Raw genomic sequence first — 19781 nt, 5'->3', positions numbered from 1 at the left:
AATCTAGATATTTGTATAAGGGGAATACAATATTCCCCTTATGCTAATATTTAAGCAATTTTTAAATTAATTATCTGATGCCCATTTTATATATGTTCTTGAGAGGCTGATGGCGTTTATTTTCCACTCCCTTTCCCTTAAATAAAAGCGGGGGGGGACAGAATGCAAGTTCTAATAGCATTTGAAAGGCATGCAGCCAGTTTCCTATGAAAGAGCACTTGGGACATCTGTTCCTTATACCATGCAGTTAAAGACATGCCACCTTAATATAAGCAGCAAGACGGATCCTCTTCCTACTTGCATTGGGATTCATGAGGAAATGTGTGTGTGGGGAGTGTCTGGTTTTTTATTTTATTTTTTTTATTTTGCTTTTGTTTTAATTGGACTGAATTTGCATGGATGCCCTCGTCTATGCTTTTAATGTCATGTATGAAGCTGTATTTGCGGCAGTAACTTTTCTTTCCGACTCCAGGGATTTCACATGGTCTTTCAGGACTGATTCTTGCTCTTGTGGCTTTCATTGTTATGGCCTGAGCTGAGGGTGGTAACCTCGCTTCTCATGAGAGCCATCTGACTCCTTAGTGTACTAGTGTAATCCTGCTGAACTTCTGCAGATCTCCAACAAGTAGGCAATGGGTAAGGGCAGGTCACCTCTTCTGATCACATGCAAAAGGCCCAATGTATCTCAGTTAGGGCAGCCTTATCAAGTGTGCATTGGCTATCCATGCAGAGCAGAGGTATTTTTGATTGGGGCTTTCTGGACAGACACACTGAAGCATGTAAAGCGTGTGAGGTTGGAAGAAGTTTTTGAGGTCTCCAGCCTACCCTGTGCAAAGCTGGGCTGTCTTAAAAGTTAGATCAAGTTGCCTTATTCTAGTTCTGAATATTTCCAAGAAGGAGGTATTGGATACTCTTAACATCCCTGGTTCTAGCACTGCATAGCTATCACTAAGAATAGCATCAAAAAAAAAAAAAAAGGATCAGTTGTAAATCCACCCTGTGAGTGAATATGGTAGCAAGGGAAAAGAATCAGAAATAGTCTGTGTCATTTTGTTTTGTTCTGTGCATGAGAAAAAAAAAAAGTCCATCTCATATACAGTTGTAGATGGCATAGAAAATTTACCATTCCCAACAGAAGGAGAGGCTTTAAAAACATCTACTGCATGCCTTTTCCTTCAAGTCACCAAACCATGTGTGCAGTCCTACCTTGCCACAGCTATTTCTTTTTTTCTCCCATCCCTACATCTTGCATTTTGGGTTAAGGAGAACTTTTCATTTTCCTGACACAAAATGAAACAGCTTGGTTTCTGGACTGATTGGAGGAGAGGAGTGGTTTTGGTTTTTTTCTGGATATATATATATATTTTAATTCTTACAGGTGAAGCTTTGACCTTTTTAAAAACAAGTATTTAAAAAAAATAAAGCTTCAACTTCTGAAGCGTGTTTGTCTGTTTGTTTTTTCTGGAATTGGGTGTGGAAAGGAGAATTTTTCAGGCCTGTGAATGTGCCGGCTTTGGATTGACCCAAAAATACCTCAGTAGAAGAAAACATTTGGTTCCTAAAGTATCCTTGGCTGTCAGTTACGGGTGTCCCGGGCCTGCCCGTCCCCTTGCCTCCCTGCCCGGCAGGGCCTGCTCTGCTGTGCCTGAAAGCTGTGACTGTTGGCGCTGTTAGCGCAATCTGCAGCACAGCCCCAAAAAGCAGGGGGCCTGGGGACCGCCTGGCTGCCCTAACACGGAGCTCAGCGGGTTGCTGCTGTTCCCCCACCTTAGCTGTGTGTGTGTGTGTGGATTAACGCGATCCGCGGGCACCTGTGTGCTTCCGAGGGGGCTTCTCGCCCACTGATTCTGGGCATTATCCCTCTGCTGCCTAATGAATGCTCTGTCACAGGTTTTCTATGCAAGACAAATTGGCTGTGGAGAATGAATGATGATGCCCATTTGGTTTCATTATTAGCAGTAATATGCTCCATTTTTCAGTGGGGGAGGGAATGGGGTGGGGAGTTGCTTATAAATAGACTTGTTATTTGTTTGAGGGCTTTAGACCTTCATGATAGTGACAGAAGTATAGGAGTATAAGCTCTCCTTGGCTGGTGAGCTTTTCAGCAGGAGAACTGTGATATAATGCAACTCTTTAATGCTGAGCAGCTGCACTGGAGCTATTTATCCCATCTTGGGACTGTATCAAAGTAGCTCTGTCCATGACTTGCTGACAGACCGATCCACACGCTGGGCTTCATTTACCATATCCAGCTGTTGAAGTGCTCTCCTCCCTCCCATGAAGTCACATGAAATCTAGGCACAGGCTCCAGCAACAGTTCAGCAAATGTTTTGGTGTTTTACTGGATGTGATGCTTAAAGTTGTGAAACGGGGTTAGGATCAAGGTTAGTTTTGTCATGCTGGAGGTGCTTTGCTTTTAGGCAGCTCACCTAGGGGAGTCAACTAGTCTTCCTTGATAGCTGATAGAAGTGAGAGATTGAAGTTGGGATTCATGAATCCCTTTTCAGAGACAAACTTAGAACTAGCTTAGCCTGGGGCACCTAATTGTTAAACACCTTTAGTAAAGTTACTTTTTGCGTTCCCTATCTGTATGTTTTCCAAGGTACCCTAAAGAAATACCTGGTATTCAACTGTGACCTCTGAGCAAATCTACCCAATTAGAGTATAACCAATTTCCAGTTGTTCTTTTCACACCCTCTGGACTCTGTTTTACTGTATAACTTGTGTGACTTTAGTCAAGCTCTTGTCTGCATCACCACCTGCAAGAGTCAGAACATATTTTCATTTCTTTTTTTCTTCTTTCTTTCCCTTGATTACTTTAAATACTGTTGTCTTCTAAAACATTCCCCAAAAACCTCTCTCTCTTCTGCAGTTATTCACAGACTGAATGTAATGGGGGTTTTTAGGAAACGTATCTCGCTGGGTGCACATCTTTCCATGTTGGAGTCAAGTCCATGTGCCTCTCTTGGCATGTCTATGTATAACTGGTCTCTTGAGGGGCTGGAGCTGAGCTGGATCTGAGTGATCTCTTTCTGTCCTACCAGGGTTAATGATGGCTGGAGTCTTTCCAGAGACTAATTTGGAAGGACAGGACCAATTTTTGTGCGAACGCCTTGAGTGAAACATATCCGTGTAATCTGTGTGTCTGTTTCTGCCTGACTCTGTGCCTAATTTTTCTATACTGGGAGCACCCTTGGACAGGGTCTAGTTAGCTCTTTCTAAGCTGATGCACAAGGGTTCCTACAGCATCTGGGTGCTCTTGTCCTACAAATCTCAGCTGAAACAAAGCAACACTAATGCATCAGTGCTCTTTGTCCTCTTCCCTTTGAGCTGGTTATGTTAAGAATGTAGCAAAAGTGTGACTTTATGGTAATATGTGTGCTCATGGGAAGGGTTATTCGCCGAAATACAACAGATGGAAGTGACTGAAATGCTTTGATCAATAAGATTGCTGTAAAATTGAATTTTGAAAGCTCTTATCCTTTTCCGTGCTCTCTAGTGCTTTTCCTGAATGTATAAGAATCCTGGAGTTTTGGAATAGCCCTTCTTGGGTTTCTTTATGCCTTTGATAGCAGAGATCGCAGGACCAGTCATGTAGTCAAGTTAATTCACATCATTCTGGTCATGGTAACCGTCCGTATACTCTTTCAGCAGATGGCAAATGCAAATGCAAAAAAAAAAAAAAAAAAGGTGTGACTGGGCTTAAGTCTGTTTTGGGGTGACATGAACTAAGTTGTGCTACCTTGTGTTTGCCACGGGCAAAGATGTGTACGTGTGCAGTTGCTGCAGCTCAGCTGGCCCACAGTACCTTGTCAAAATGCGGTTGGGTTGAGTGTGTATCTGGGCCCTTGACATTGCAAAGACTGTAGCTCAGACATTCTGGTGGATATATTTAGGCTGTTGAGAGGCAGATGAATTCAGTACTCTTTAAAATTTGCTTTCAGCATTGACCTCATGGCTACAGACTTTCCTGTGTCTTGAAGCAGGACATTTATTTCTAATTCAGTATCTCTTACAAGAGTCAGGAGTGGGTGGGTTGGCCCAAAGGAGAGACAAAGTGCGGGGTATGAATACTCTTGTTTTTCTCTTCCTTCTACAGCCCTTTTCAATTTAATTCCCGTGGGTCTTCGTGTGGTGGCAATCCAAGGGGTGAAGGCAGGTCTATACGTTGCCATGAACGCTGAGGGGTATCTCTACAGCTCGGTAAGTACTTTGCACTGCTGGGCTCCTGGAATGGTTTGGGTCTGTAGGTGGCAGGGGAAAGGCTGAATGGTGACTTCCAAACAGCTTTTCCTGAGAAAGGTCATGGATTTGAGACCTTTAAAGGCAGGAAGTGGTTGGAATTGCTGCAAAGTCAAGTGATGCTCACTGTTGTGGTTTTGTGGTGTTTTGTGTCAATATCTTATAGCCTGTGAAAATAGACTTCTGTTTTCTTTTGAAGAGTTCTTTAATGTAGGTTGCAATGTGTGTTTTTTTTTTTTTTCCTGGTTATATTCTGTTTATATTGCAATAGCTGAATAGAATTGTACCTGTGTAGCTAATGGGTCCTACTCTGCTTTTGACTGCCATGAAAATCCAACTAATTAACACTGACTTCATTAAAATGGTTCTGGGCTATTCTGTTGGCATTCTTCAGCTGCACAGAATTCCTTGGATTTGTGTGGTCTTTTTAATGCACATAAAAGACAACTAAGACATTTTTTACTGACTGATTCCCCTGTAACTTTCTTAGATGGCATGAAAGGGCATGAGGTTATTCGTAAGATTCTCATTTGAAGTAAGTAATTGATTTTCACAGTGAATAATTGATTCAGTGATTTATTAAATATGGCAGCCCTTTGCCAGTTTTTTTATGCTTCAAATAACTTTGCTCTAGTTCTACATAGTAAAAACTGATGGTTAATAATACACTTCTCATTTTGTAGTTATATCTTTAAAGTGTGTAGTCTAGATTCTAATCTCATCTCCATTCATGTAAATTTACAGCACTGTGATTCCGCTCTTATCTAGACATTTACTTTGCTTTAAAAACATGTGTAAGGTTGGAGATAGGATCTGTAAAAGGACAATAGCCTGTATAGCTTGGGGAATAAATGTTGATCTACCTAGCATATATGCTTTGCTGTGAAACTTTGGTCTCAAGAATGGACTCTGCTCCTTTTCCTAGGCAAAGCCAACATTTATGCTAGCTCCTGGAGTAGTATAAGGCTGTTGGCTCACAAGACTAACACCAGTGATATCTATGTTATGGTTAGCGTTCCAGTAAGTGCAATGTACTGTCACATAAGATGCAGCTTGAAGAAGGCTTTGTAGCCTGTAGTAGAAAAAAAAATGATCATTGAGATGTGTATACCACATAGAATATACATCTATGCACCAGAAGGATATGTGGCTCTAGTTTTTATTGATCTCCCTGACAGCTGACAATTAATTTGACTTTTGGTTTCCTCGTAGGCATTTTGTGCTGCAAGGTCTGTGGGCTTTACTTTGGAGGACTTTCAAGTACTTATCCCTGTAAGATCATTCCTTCTCATAGAACTGAGCTCTTTCAATGCCGCTAATGTAGTTGAAGCAGCTTGAGATGGAAAAGGCCAGCTTGCTCCTACACAAACTTCTCTAACTGGTATCATCTGTCTTCTTTCCTGGTCAATTTTATACCACTCACATGGTTAGGATTTCCCTCTTTCCCTTGAGAGGTACAAAATTTCTCTCCAACAACACAGGGTAAAAAATGGCAAGTCATTGTGTTAGTATGCCTGGTGAGATAGGTCTCGAAACTGGCTGGTTGTCAAAAAGAGACAGAGAGATCAATCTGGATCTCTGTAGATGCCAGACGCTTCCTGTTCTTTCATAGCCCAGTAAACATAAATGACTGCCTCTAAATAAATTACATCAGTTTACTAACAATGAAAATCTCCTCTGTTTGTAATGCTATTCGAGTCCTGAAGGTAGCAGGTGCTAGCACCATATGTAGTGTGACACTGCGTTATCACGTGTGCTTTGCCCTAGACACACATGTCTTGGTCTGGACCAAAGGCTTGCTCGGGATTTGTGCAGTATCGAGTGTGAAGAGACCCAGGCCCAGAACTGAGTCTCCCAGTAGCACTGGTACTTCCCAGGAAAATAGAGTGTGAGTTCAGCAGATATGTTGGTCTGAGTGATAGACCAGCTACTGTTTGGTGCCTAGTATTGCCCTGGAGAGGGCAATAACTGGGTGCTACTGGCCTGTCTGTACTCTGAGGAAATTAAGCTCACTAGGCCCAATTCTATTTTTGTATTGCCTGATGGCTCTGTCTGTGACTTACAACTGTAAATCAATTCCAAGGTAAGGAAATCAAATTTATGGATAAAGCATGGGAGAACTAGGGATCATGGGTCAAGCCACTCACAGCATCAAAGACAAGAAATAGATCAGGCTGCTACCTCAGCACTGGATGCGGCTAGGAAGTGCTCAGCCTGTCCAAGCAGTCTCTTGGTTGCTGCAGCTTTCTTTGTGGAGCTGGGATCCTTCTCCAAGCCATCGGTTGGCATGGCTATCTTGGTCTCAAAGTCTGTGCTGCAGAACTGCTTTGGCAGGACTTGACAGCCTGCTCTTTTTGGGGGCAAGCAGGGCCTTTCACCATGTCACCTGAATCTCATTGCTTCCCACACGAAAGGACACACTGTCCCTGTTCCTTTGCTTACCAGACCTGAAGCTAAAACTTTGCTCCCTTTGTCGTGTGTGTGCCTGTTTTTTTTTTTTTTTTTTTAATCAAATCTTTTGAGGGATTTTTGAAAAAAAGTCAGTAATTCCTCACGCAGATCTATGGAAAAAATGACTTTTTCTGCTGCTTGGCTGTCTCATTTGGTATTTGTCCCAGACCTAGGCCTGCTTGGATGACTTGTGACAACCCAAAGCTTGGGACAGCTTTAAGATAAAATGCAACTATCTAGGGGAACACTTGCCCTCCACCCCACCTTGAGTCTAAATTGCCTGTGGCTGTCAGTGAATGCATCCTTTCTGTGTTTTTTATTTTTTGATGATGGTTAATCTGTGCATGCCAGCTGAGACATGGGCTGACATCCTCTGCCCTGGATCAAACCAGAGCTGGAAACAGGCTATTATCAGCCTGGTCTCTGAAACAACTTGTGCCAGCTCCTTCTGAGTTGAAGCCAAGGAACTCCTGAATGAATGGATTTAGAGTAACCAGCGCTTGGATAAAGTCTTCCCAGGGACTGTCAGCACAAAAGCTAAGGGAGGTCCTACAATGCCAGACTAAGTAAGAAAATTCTCTGCAGAAATACACAGTCCTATTGAGGACCCTCCTATGTTCTTGGCCACACTGATGCCATTAGCAATGAGTTTCCTCGTCTCTTCTATGCAGTTAGGGACTGGCAGGGACATTGTGTGTTTTTGTTTGTTGCCTAAAGCCTGCCATAGATCTCTAGCCAGCTTTTGAGTTCAAAACGCATTACATGTCAAAATCTGCTTGTTTGAGAAGCAGATGTTTGTGACCTCTGTACTTTGTTTACTTATACTTGAGACCTGATTTCTTTCACAGTTGCTGACCGTTACCTCTGAGATCTGGTGGGGAAATAGGTGCTTAGCAAGCAAGAAAATCAGGTTCTTGTTAACCTGAGGTCCCTGGCTTTGCATACAGCAGGGTGCAAAATGCTATTTTAATAACAAGCTTACGAAGTCTTTGGTGTGCCCCCGTTGAGATTTCTCCTGATGTAGAGCAGCTGTAAATTCCCTGATGATGCTTGAAGGTTTTTGTCAGCACCTGCTTTGGGGAGCAACACAACCCTCCCGTAGGGATCCGCTGTTAGCGTTATATATCAAAGCAGCGGTGTGTGGAATGAATGAGGGACAGGACATACTGTTTGTACTGTGTTAGCGCTTGGGAAGGCCAGACCAAAGGCTGGTTATTGCAGAGCCTAGAGAAAAATGGAATAACAGTGCTACAGCATACTTACTGAATTTACAACCTAATCATAAACCTAGTTAGAAGAAAAAAATGGAGCATGCTCTTCTGTCTGTGTATCTGGAGCTGATGATTTCATTACCAAGCTGATTCCTGGTGTTGGTAAGGCCTTTCAGTGTGAGGCTGAAGCAGGTACTTCTGCACTCGCTTTGGCTCCCAGCTTCAGCTGTTACCCCTGTAGCTGGTCTGTGGGAAAGGAGAGTCTGCACAATGTTTTGGCTGTGAGGTAAACGGGGTTCTTCTGGAGCAGATGCTCATCATGGGCCTATATAGATACATATAAATAAATATATATATATATATATAAAAAATTCAGGCATTACAGCTGAGATGGGTTTTGCCGCAAGTGCCTAACTCTTCTCTTCTAAAATATACTGCTCTCACATATTCCTTGTTAACTCCGAGTTCTAATTATTTTTGAAATGGCAAATCATGATACATAATTTATTGTAAAGACGGCGAAAGCCCTACCAGTGATGTGGAATACAGAGGGGGAAAAATGGGTCACTTGCAAGGGCTCAGTATGTTTTTACAGTATCAACCTGTGAATTTGGAATGCTGAAATTAGAGCTCGAATCACTTCAAAGATTCTTGCTAATAAGGAAATGATTATGCACAATTAAAAAAAAAGAAACTAAACAGCATTGGAAAAAAGTCACATTAAATGCTCAGTGTGGCTTTTCTTTCTCTGCTTTTTTTATTCTGCTCTATCACTTTGCATAATAAATGTCTTGCATAATAATAAACAAGCATCTGGAGAAGTATGTATATTAACAGAATTTTTTAAGTCTCTTTGCTGTACTCTAGCTGTTTCACTACAACTCCTCTAGGGTTGCTGCACTCTTATTTACATCATCTCAAGGTCGTAGGCTGGAATCGGTCGTGTTGCGTTCTCTGCCCTAATAGGCTTGGGTTGTTAAACCTGCGCCAGCCAGGGCCAGTTCTTTAATTCCTGTTTAACCTCTGGTGATGCTGGTTGATTCATTCAGAGGTGCAGTTATGTGTTCTGCTCACACCCCTTTGCAAGCAAGCGCGTGGATGGGGGGATTCCCTGGCTGAGGGGCCTCCATTAGGAACCAGGTCAGCAGAGAGAGCAAAATGTCTCCAAAAGCAACGCGCAGCAGGAGCCCAATTTAATATGCTTTGAATTTGCCTCCAGAGTGTGTGCTCTTCTTCAGTGGTTGTCTAGGGAAGCATTAATTGGGAGGTATAAAGCTCCTCCTGCTCTCTGGCTTAATCAGAAATATGATCACAGAGGGAACAAAATGGATGCTCAGTGTCAGCAGATCTGCTGAGGAGGGCCAGCCACTGGGAGCAGATTCCTGCCTGGCTTTGAATGTTCCTAAAATACAGCTCCTAATGAGCACTCTGACACACCACCCTCGTAGCATGGAAACTTTTAAATACAGCTATCAATAGCAAAGTGGTCACTTTTCCCGCCGTGAGGTGCTACTGCCTTTGTTCCTCTGCTTCACCGTCCTGTCAAGCTGAAGATCTCGAATGATCCAGGATTCTTTTCACCCCAGCATTGCAAGCTTATCGCTGAGCTGTCTGTCCACAGCGCGAGTCACGCAGTGACGGTGCTGGCCTGCACCAGCCTGATGGCAATTCAGGGTGTTGTAAAATGAAATGTGGCAGTAGGATTGGCAGGCCCTAAAAACGGGTATGACCTCACTTGGCAGGACCAGCTGGACAGCTCTTCAGACAAGGAGAGCTGGCAGGAGAGCCAGGACGCTGTAATGCTGTGGCTTTTTGGGCAGCGTTCCTATTTGGCTGCTTAGTTGAGGGGCTGTATTCCCTGAACTTTCCTAGCGGAGCACCACGGGAAGGCTCCCGGGAGCAGAGGGCACCACGCGGCACGGGGCATCGGATGCCTCGAGTTGAGCCAGGCTTATTGGTTGTCTGCAGTGTTTGGCTGTTCGAGCAGGAGTCTGGTGTGAGGACAAAAACGGTAGCAGCAGGACACAACCCTGGTTTTCTACCCAGATGTAGAATAATAATAGAATAAGTTGTGAGAAATAAATCTGCCTCATAAAAGGTGCTTTCCCTTAGTCTTAGTTGAACAGGTCATTTAGGAATGTGTTACAATCCACCTAATAATATCCAGGGAAGCAAGAATGGGATATCCCCTTTAGTAAAGAGTGGTCTATCAGTATTGGAATGCATTCAAATCACTTGCTGAAATTTCATTTTGGGAGAAAATCAGGGGAAAAAGTGCTCTGGTGGCACTGACTCATCTCATTTTGACACTTCCCCAAAGGAATATTATAGATTCCCATTTTGCAACAATTTAAAAATGTTTTATATTGCTTTACAGTTCCTAATAAAATCAGAACAAAATGTTTAGATTTTGGTTGAGTATTTTGATCCCATGTGATTTCCTTGAAGTGTGAAAGGGGGAGGAGGGCAAAACATGGGAGGTGAAGGTTGGAGTTTCCTCTAAATTGTGAGGAAGACAAGAGCAGAGGTTTCAAAGATGTTAGTCATAGCTGCCATCTTCTGCACAGTGTTCCTTCTGCTTATTTCCTTGAGGCCAAAAGTATGGGTCTAGCCTTAGCTAACTGGGTAAGCAGTGTCTTTGGGACAGCTAATAAGCAGCTGTAGCACTGTATAAAGCTTGTCTATTTTCCTTCAGTACATGCTGTGTGGTCAGTTAACCCTTGTAGGAAAAATGGGGTTGAGTCAGAATCGTTGATGTGATGCCACTTCTGAGTTGGACTTTGAAAGGAGACTCAGGAAAATGTCTCGAGCGCCAATGGGACAGTGTGCAGGAAAGCCCCAGGTTAGCAGAAATTACATAAATGGAGCACTCTTCCCAGAAAACTTGCAGAGCCTTTGGGCTAAGATGCTCTGACTGTCTTGCTGCGGCAGACACAGGCTGCTAGCTGAGAGCAGAGGTTGCAGGAAGGTCCGTGTCGTTACTGCACGTGGAAACACAACCCAGTAGAGTCTCCTAAGGAAGAACCTGGGTGGCTGTCATGTTTTGAATGCTTCTTGAGAAAGGATTTCCCTTCTGGATGGAAAGGATAGCATCTTCCTTCTAGACAAACAGCATTAGTAAAAATGATAGGCCGGGTTGTGGTTAGCTTTCCGTTCTGAGCTGATGGGGCAGGGTGTCTCCAGGGTAGCTGGGTCCCCCGGGTTATGCTGTATTGGCTCCATTTGCTGTATTTGTCAATGTTGAGTCATAAGAGTAACTGTTGTGTGCCAATGACCTAGATAGACCTTTGTTTACAAGAAAATAAGCTGAGAACTGCCAAACTTCTTTCACACAGCCCATTAACCCACTGCCTGTCAGAATGGCACAGGGCCCACAGAACCAAAAGCTGACTGTCATTTTTTGCCTTGTTATGCATCAAAATCTAGTGCTTTGGAGCCTTGTGAATGCCAGAAGACAGGTCATGAGAACAACTGCCTCACTTTCCACCTCCCTGTCCTGCAGTGCCCACCTTTTGGGTAGCCCTGGTGGCTGCCTGTGCTCAGTTCCTTCCACCCCAAGACGGAGCTGCTTAGGTAACTACAGGGGCTTCAGAGGCAAGAGCTGCTGGGCTAGGAAGAGCTCCGGTTTTTATTGGCGTGGGTGTGTTTCTCTGTCCCCGTAGTCAATGTGGAGATGCAGATGTAGACGTCCCATTCGTTGTCTTCCCTTTGCATCCTGCTGGCTGAGAGACATGGGGCTGTTTCAAGAGCTGAGCTCCTCTCCCAGGGCTAACGTTCCCCTTTTCCTGAAACTCTCTGTCTGGCTTTGTTTCTTGATGCTTATCAGTGCTTAATATACTGCTTTTCCAGTGTCTGTTCTGGCCATGATTAGTGATGCAGACTGTTTTCCACAAGTGAAATCTAGCTGAAATTCCAGCACATCAAAAGCGGCAGTTGGAATTAAAATGTTTTAATGTGTGTTGGAGGTAGGATAAATATTGTCCTTTCTGAATCCACAACTCTGTTTGATATGAAAAGAAAAGCGAAAAGTTTGAGCGAGAACATGTTTGGCTGAGGTCAGGTGTGTGTTAATGAAGTGATTTGGATCTCCTTTCTGATAACACCAAAGTCAAATATAGAATGGATAGAACTAGTGAATGGCATGCCTTTGCCAAACAGTGACTAATGGATCTGGAGGCGAAAGCAGGAGATAGGACAGTCATAGGCTGGGGAAAAAAAAAAACACCAAGAAGAAGCCTTGCTGAGTGTGTGCACATTATTATAACTAGGAGCCAACTGACAGAAAACTCTTTTAATAGGGAAAATTATGGGGCTGTGGTGTACTTTTCCAAATGAAAGGGATAGAAGTCCAAAATACTTGGGCTATTTCAAGCCAGACTGGCTGAATCAGTGGGGAATATGCTGTAGTGAAAAGGCCTGGATGGGAGACTGGCACATCCTTAATTTAGCCGTGAAAGGATACTGACCTGATTAAGCACTCGTAAAGCAAAAGGATGATCCTGTAGCTGTTTGGTACTGTGAGTCCCAAGGCATAGACTTGCTTCTGGTACCTGAAGTTGCAACGTGGTGCTGCAACGTGCCATGAGCCCCCTGAAATCAACGGAGTAAGTGGGCTCAGCAGTAGTTACCAACCTGGCTGGGGAAATGAAATGTGCTTATACAAGTTCCAGTTTAGCAAAGAAGTTAAGTTGCATGTTGGTGCTTTGCTAAATCTGCATTCCCAAGTCTCCCCTGCAGCAGGGGCGTTGTCTGTTGGACTATTTAGCCGCTTTGCAACTCGGTTGCATTTTCTTGCGTCTTTTCAAAAAGCCACCCTTTAGTTAATGCAAGGAGAGCCCCAAATCTCTCCAGTTTCTTTCGAGGCAAACTCATCCATGAAGGCACGAGCGGGACGGAAAGGACCCGTTTGTGCTGCGGGCAGTCGGTCGCTGCCCTGATGCGCTGCGTGCCGGCAGCGTGCTCAGCTCTGCGGAGCGTGGGGTGGCCAGCGGGCTCATCCCGGGATCTTGCGATCCGTGAGCACCTTGTGAGCAGGGAGCAGCGGATCCCAGTGATCCCAGCAGTAGAGCATGCGGAGGGGCCGAACGCGTCCCCGGACCCAGTTCAGTCCTCGTGTCTGGACTGGTGGTATAAGGGGCACCATAGACACCTTGCAAGGCCTGTCTTCTGCAGGTGCCCACCACAACTGACCTCAGTTCTGGCCTTCTGACAGCAGGATGGAGAGCAGGAGAAGAGCAGCATGTATCAAAGGTTAGAAACTGCTGTTTCTCACCCACTGAGCCCACTGACACAGAGCCTGACTCTTTTATAGGTATTTCTAACCTCGTTGAGACTGAAAATGTCAGCGCTAGGTGGAAATCGCTTGGTTTTTTTCTTTAGATTTGCTGGTTGCATATTATTGGGATATTAATTACGTAATGCAACTTGTAAAGTTCGGATAAAGAATAAAGAAACTTGTAAAGTTCGGCCAAACTTAAAATAGCTTGTAAAAAAAAATACTTGTTCTAAGACATTTTCTGTTAGTATTTCTTCTTTGAGATGGTATCGGAGCTCCAGGAAGAGGCATACAAAATTCTGAGATAGGCGATTGTACAAGAACCAAAGTTAGATATTTTGGGATTCCTGTAGTAAGTGGCAAGTCATAATCTTTCTTGAGCCATGAATATGGGGGTAAAATCATAGTTTTCCTGGATGCTCTAGCCAAAAGTGTTGGTTCTGAGCAGAGCTGGTTTAGCCCTTACTTTGCAACTGCTGCTCCTGATAGTCTTCTCAAGGGACTAAAAAAACAAGCACTCATAGTCAAAGCGAGACCCCATAGTCCCTTTATCAGTGCCCTTCTGCCTGCAATTAGATTGTATGTTTGATCTTTCAGGTTAGTCCTGTGACTAATTTCACTTACTTGCAGTATTACAGTTATTTAATTCAACCTTCCAAGCAATTCTGCTGCTTATCTTGTTGCTTTCTATTTCCTTTACCAATTTTTATTAATCTGTTACCAGTGAATTTTGGGGTACATACACAAAGGAAAGATTAATCTCAATGGACAGAGGATCTGTAAACCTGGGGACCCCACTCCAAGGGGTATTCTGGGAGTGAAATAGCTTTTGCTTGGTTAAGAAGGGGAGCTTTTCTTCCACTGGTCCGTGATGGGTTATTCTATGTATTGTATCCTTCGTTATATATGTGGGAGCTACTCCTGTACAGAAAAATCTAACAGGCCTTAAAGGTTTTGAATGAAATGTCCCTTTCTGAAATGGATAAATTCAATCTCCCATTCCATGAATCACAAGGTAATTTGGTACTTTAACATCTCAGCTACCAAGATGGCAGTAAGGATACGATCGGGGTGTCCTGCCACCTCTGCATGCCAGTGACATGTGAGGAGCAGAGGAGCTGGACAAGGGCAGCACTGGCAGGCTTTTGTGCAGCTCTTTTCTGTAAGCTAGCATCTTAATCTCAGAAAGTTGAAAGTATTTTGATATTCATAGCAATGCGCTCTCCAATCCCCCAAGTAGATATCTAGGTACCAGCTCCATGCTAAAAGCTTTCTGAAATGTGAATACTCTTTTGACATAAATAAGACATGGCATGAAGATGGTAAGTTTTCCTGTCTCCTCACCACTTTCCTCCTGAGAAGAGCGAAGGGTTGACTTCTCTTTTAAGAAGCTTCCTTGCTTGGCTGCTCTGAAGGCTGCACATCCAATGCATTATTGATAACAGTGCGTGGGAGTTGCATGCACACATGCACACGTTAGAGATTCCCAGATGCTGTCTGTAGCACTGCAGAGGAATTACTGCAGCTGGGCAAAGATCACCTGCTCCTCTCTAAAGCCTCGGAGATAGAAATCAGCATGAGTCTCCTGCATAGCTTTTTCTCTTCCACCATCAAATCATTGTAATGATGAAATGGAAGACAGGAAAAATAGAACCTTAAGGAATTTTGAACAAGTCTTTAGGTATAGAAGCTCTGAGAAAGAAAATGTCTAATTTTCTAGGCATGTGCAAGGTAAGGTGAGGAGCCAGATTCAAGGTAATCTGAACTTTCCCCCATGTGCAGTGGCCGTGCTGGACTGTTGCTTCTCCTGTCAGGAATCTGTCCCAAGCAAGGAGCAGTTGAGAATGGCTGTTCCTTGCATCTCTGCTGCAATGTCCAACATCTGTGCACTTATGCAAGGCGTCATATATCTTTAAAGTGACTTTTCTAGTTCCATTCAGATTGAAGAATCAGCATGTTGTCACCATATTGCTCTAGGTGGATTCATGTGCCTGAAAGGGTTTTCCCCCCTTTTGGCACTGGCTAACCAGTGGTCGTGGAGCTGGGGCAGCTAAAGGGTTTTCAGTTTTAGCTGTCCTCAGTGCCAATACCCTCCACAGTGCAAGTAGGGGAAATACCATCACCTTCCCCAGAGTCCCCCTTGTACCTCTGTTCTCATGCCAGATATATGGCTGCAGATATGGCTCCTTTTTCTGTGGGCAGTGGGCTCTGGCTGGAGCTTTATTTCCAATCAGGTGGGAAATAAAGGGAATCCAGGCAGGTGAGGAGGAAGGTGATGTGCAACCCGCCCACCTCAAGTGGGATCCCTAATGTTGTGGTCTATGGACTTCCTAGGTCTTAGGGGAAAAAGGGCACTGGCTGTTTTACCTGCTTATTCAAAGCAAATCCCATCTTCTCTCACCTCTTACTGCTCCTGTGGGCTTTCTGACAAAACTGTCCCTTTTCCTCCCAATCTCTCCTGATATCCCTGCACTTTGGGAGTTACGGTTTCCTTGGGTGATATTGTGCCCATATTTATGGGCATCCTGTAGATATCTGATGCAATAGGAAGGTACCTAAGTTGCCACTTCCATGCAGTGATTCTCAGCTTGTGGATCTGTCTGGGAATGAATGTTTCCTCTTTCCAGTTGAGCAAAGGAAAGACTTAGAAACCTTGTGAAGTGGCTTTCCTCCCCCTGAATGCAGTGCAGACCTCTGTCCCAGCAAGCAGTCTGTGGCATACAGGGTTTCACTGTATACACACACACATATATATATATATATATATAAAGCACCTCTAAGTACAGGCTGCAGCTTGGCCACCCTGCAGAGATGCTCACAGTCCTGCTGCACATTGGAGACTTTCCTGTTTTAAGCCTTGCCACCTAGGCTATGATTCGCTATTTACTGTGACAGAATTTCCCTGTGGATGCTGGGGCAGTATCCAGTGGTGAGCAGGAAGGAGGATGGAGCGAAGGAAATGACTCTAGAAGACCTTGAGGTGGCTTGAGAAGCAGGGTAGTTTGGTGAGAGCTGCCAGCGTTGGAAGGAGGAAGGAGGAGAGCTCCTACTGAATGCCAGCTCTGGGTGGAAGAGATGCTGTGTCACTTTGAACCTCTGATGAGAGCACTACACAAATACCTCAGCTTAGTAGATCTAGCCTGTGCTTCCACCATGTCAGATGGACAGAGAGCAGTTTAAACACAATTCTTTTGCCTAAAGCTACACCCCGTTATCTGGCTCCAGGATGTGCTGTTCCAGGGTATCTGGGTCACTTGGATCAGTGGCAGAGGGAAAAATGAAGGCAAAGGGGGTTGCAGAGGCCGCCGATGTGGGCCCTACAGAGAATCTGTTATCGCTTAACTGTGAGTTGTTCCTGGACTCTCCCACGTTCAGTTAATTCTCCTGTCACCCTGGAGAGCTTCCTCACATAGTTAAGGAAACGGAGCATAAAGGAGCGATGTGACATGCTCAAGGTCACATGTGAAGATGGGATTAGATGGTCTATTCTTCCTGATCCTAATTCTGTGCCTTAATCACAAGTTTTCTTTTGTCTCGTTGTGATTATTCAGGGAAATGGTACTTCAGCAGCAACACATCTTGTTTGTATAGTATGTTGTGTCTGAGCAAATCAGTCTGCGTTGAAATCTGTGTGCTGTGCAGGCCTGGCTTGCTTTCTCTATCTTCCCATTTCACTTTTTTTTTTCTGGCTCCTCAGCATTTATGTCCTAGTAATCTTCATTGAAGATAATGGGAGCAGGCAAAAGAACCACAGGAGAGTCACCCTCTGCCAGCCATCTTCTCTTGCACATCTTAATACCATATGTCAAGTGCAGTTGGCTCAGAGCTCTGCAGATATCTCTTTTTCAGCCACCCAAGGAGCAGAGGCTGCTCACAAGATGGCAGGTGGAGAACTGGAAATGGCTCCTGAGAAACTCAAGATTGCAGCAGTGTTCTGGAAAGAAGTGCTTTCAAGTGCCGAATGTCCCCAGGAGCTGAAGTGCCAACTCTTTTGAGGAAAGGATTTGCTAGTAGCAAAATTCGGTGTGGATTGTCAGGCATTTGAAAACTTGAGGAACAAGGGAGTGCACCCCTTGCTGGGGAGTGCATGGGTGGCCCAAATGGGTGCATTCAGCTCAATGTCCTTCTCCAGTAGGGGCCACTGGTAGTGACAGCCAGCAGGAGCCAGTAGCAGCAACAGTAGCTTAGCGGGCTGAGAGGAGACCTGTAGGTGCTCGTTTAGTCAGATGGCTGAGATGACAGCGTGTGACCTGGGATACTTGAGACCAGGATTTAGTCTGTCCTTTGGGTCAAAGAAACGGTGCTTGTTTTGGGAACTGGAATCGTCGTATCACAGTGCACGTCCTTTTGGGAGTTCATAATGAGCTCCTTTAGTTATAAAAGCAGGCGGCGCACCCAGATTTCCATAGCCTGAGTTCCTTGCGTGACTCTGGCTAATTCCTAGGTTTTCAAATGCTCCTGCAGCTTCCTGAAACCATTGGCCACCGGGCTCCAAGTGTGAGTCTCACAGACAACTGTGGTTACAAAACTAAGGAGTTCTGAGAGGTGACTTCTTAAAGTATTTTAATTTTTTTTTGTATTTCCAGGAGTTCTTTGTGAAAGTTTATTAATCAAATTTTGAAACATGGAAAGAAATCAATTTCCTCCTTCAAAACTACCTTTTTTCACCTGCTCTATTCACTTATCACACTCTGCCTCCGAAGGATTATTCTAATCAGATTTCACATATAAAAATAATAACGTAAAAATAATTCTCTCCTTTCAAGTATTCAGTAGGCTTAAGTAAATTAAGACATTGATCAGATTCTGCTCACTGCTGTGGCTGTGAATACACTGGAGGGTGCTTGATGTGGTCGGGAGAGGAATTATGGTGTGTGCTTTTTAACTTAGCAGAAAGGCTCTAAGGCAGCAGGGCAGGGGAGACCAGGAGCTGTCGGCGGGTGCGTCTGCAGCGCCGGGTTCTCCTGCGCTCGGAGCCTCGGAGCGGGGGCAGCGGCAGAGAGGGGGCGTTTGCGTCGCTGCCGCTTGGGCTGCAGGAAGCTGCCCTCTGGGAGGGCGAAGCAGCCGGCCCCGCCAGCCTGGTGCTTCCCCATCGCCCCTCGCACTTAGCTGTTTCAAAGGGGAATCAAATGCCCGGATTGCTCGAGTGGTTTTGCAAATCTGTCCTCAGCCTAATGCACCAAAATAACAGCCTGCAGCAAGGCCATCACGGCTTCTCTGCATACAGCTTATTTCTGATTTGGCAGCTCTTTGAGAACCTTATTTGCTGTACATGTCAAGACTGATAGTGCTCTTACAGGGGCTGTGCTACATTTCACCTTGACCATCCTCCCGTTCTTCCTCCGTAAGCTCATTATAAGCTCCTAAATCATCATCAGCGTTTTGCCATGAGCTATAATGAATGAGTCGTTCTGTAAATACTGCCACAAGGTGGTATGTGCACGTTTCAGTGTGAGCTCAGGGCTGGTGGGAAGGGTGGAAGAAGGCCACTCAGATGATAATTCTGTTGCAGTCTGAGCCACTCTAGTGCCTTTGAGTGAAAATTAATCCATATTCCATAGGTGGGCTCCTCCGAGGTGTGCCTGAGTGAAGCAGGATGTATTCTGCTCATATTCAACCAGGATAAAGACAGTACACAGGCTTCTGACTGCTGTGGATTATTCTGAAAGGCCTAGGTGCAAGAAATTTGACTTTAGTACTAATCCCGGCCTGCAACCAAAACATTAGAAAAACAATCGTACTACTTTGCAGAAGGAAGGCAGATCTTGTGCTTTGGGTACTAGCTGGACAGTTTGCAGAGCTCAACATCCTGCTGCATCACAAGAGCCTCTCCCTGACTTTGGGTCCAGTCACTTAGGATTTGAATCAGTTGCCTAAACCTGGGCATTTATCCCCTTTGAAATGCAGTGGCCCATCCTGCCCGGCTCTCAGAAGATCACTGGTCTCCTGTAAGTACAGTGCCTCCCCTTCCATACCCTGTACATGTGTCTCAGAGGCCTTAGGACTCCCCAGATGGCACTAGAAACTTAAATTTAGGCAACTAAATCAAACCTCTAATTTCTCTGGGTGAACTGCACATCTTATGGTAGAGAAAAGATTTTTTTCCTACTCCCACAGGGGCAGCATGGAGATAAGTGTACTGAAGATTGACAGGCACTACGATGCTACCGTGAGGGCACTGTGCAAGAGGTTGGATAGATAAGGGGAGTGACTACATGGCAACATGAGATTTTTATTTATTTATTTATTTTACCTCAAAAGATTATCCCCTTCACATACCCTTTTTCTATCAGGATGTTAGATCTACTGTACAGAGATGAACCTTTCCCAGGTTGACATTGTTCCACATCTAGCTGCATTTGTCTCCACAACCAGTCGTTCTGGCATTTTAGTCTATTTGCCCCACGTTATTCAGCCACTGAGATAGTTTATGCTTTAGGTCCCTTCAGAGGCATTTGGAGGCAGTTTCCGTTTGGGACCTCTCTATTATTCATTAAAAAATAAAAGACAAAAGGAGGCTTTTGGTTTTCAGATCTGCCAAGATGAAATGGTGCAGACAGGTAGGGAGATCCTCGTTTGACTTCTAAATGGAATAGACTGAC

At 44.5% G+C, this 19781-nt stretch overlaps 1 protein-coding gene across 2 annotated transcripts in view; it reads left to right on the top strand.

Annotated features, from left to right (window-relative positions):
* Positions 1 to 19781, top strand: part of FGF12 (fibroblast growth factor 12) — a 210099-nt gene that overhangs the window by 136540 nt on the left and 53778 nt on the right. For both annotated transcript variants that reach the window (XM_088525538.1, XM_088525537.1), the window contains exon 3: positions 4100 to 4203. In XM_088525538.1, coding sequence (XP_088381664.1) covers positions 4100 to 4203 — 104 coding nt within the window. The remainder of the gene's footprint in view (positions 1 to 4099; positions 4204 to 19781) is intronic.

The sequence above is a fragment of the Tinamus guttatus genome, unplaced genomic scaffold (assembly GCF_059628265.1).
Source record: "Tinamus guttatus ecotype Peru unplaced genomic scaffold, ASM5962826v1 Tinamus_guttatus_pri_ptg000227l, whole genome shotgun sequence".
Taxonomy (NCBI): Eukaryota; Metazoa; Chordata; class Aves; order Tinamiformes; family Tinamidae; genus Tinamus; species Tinamus guttatus.
Note: the sequence above shows the minus strand (reverse complement) of the source record. Positions and strands in the feature narration are given on the sequence as shown.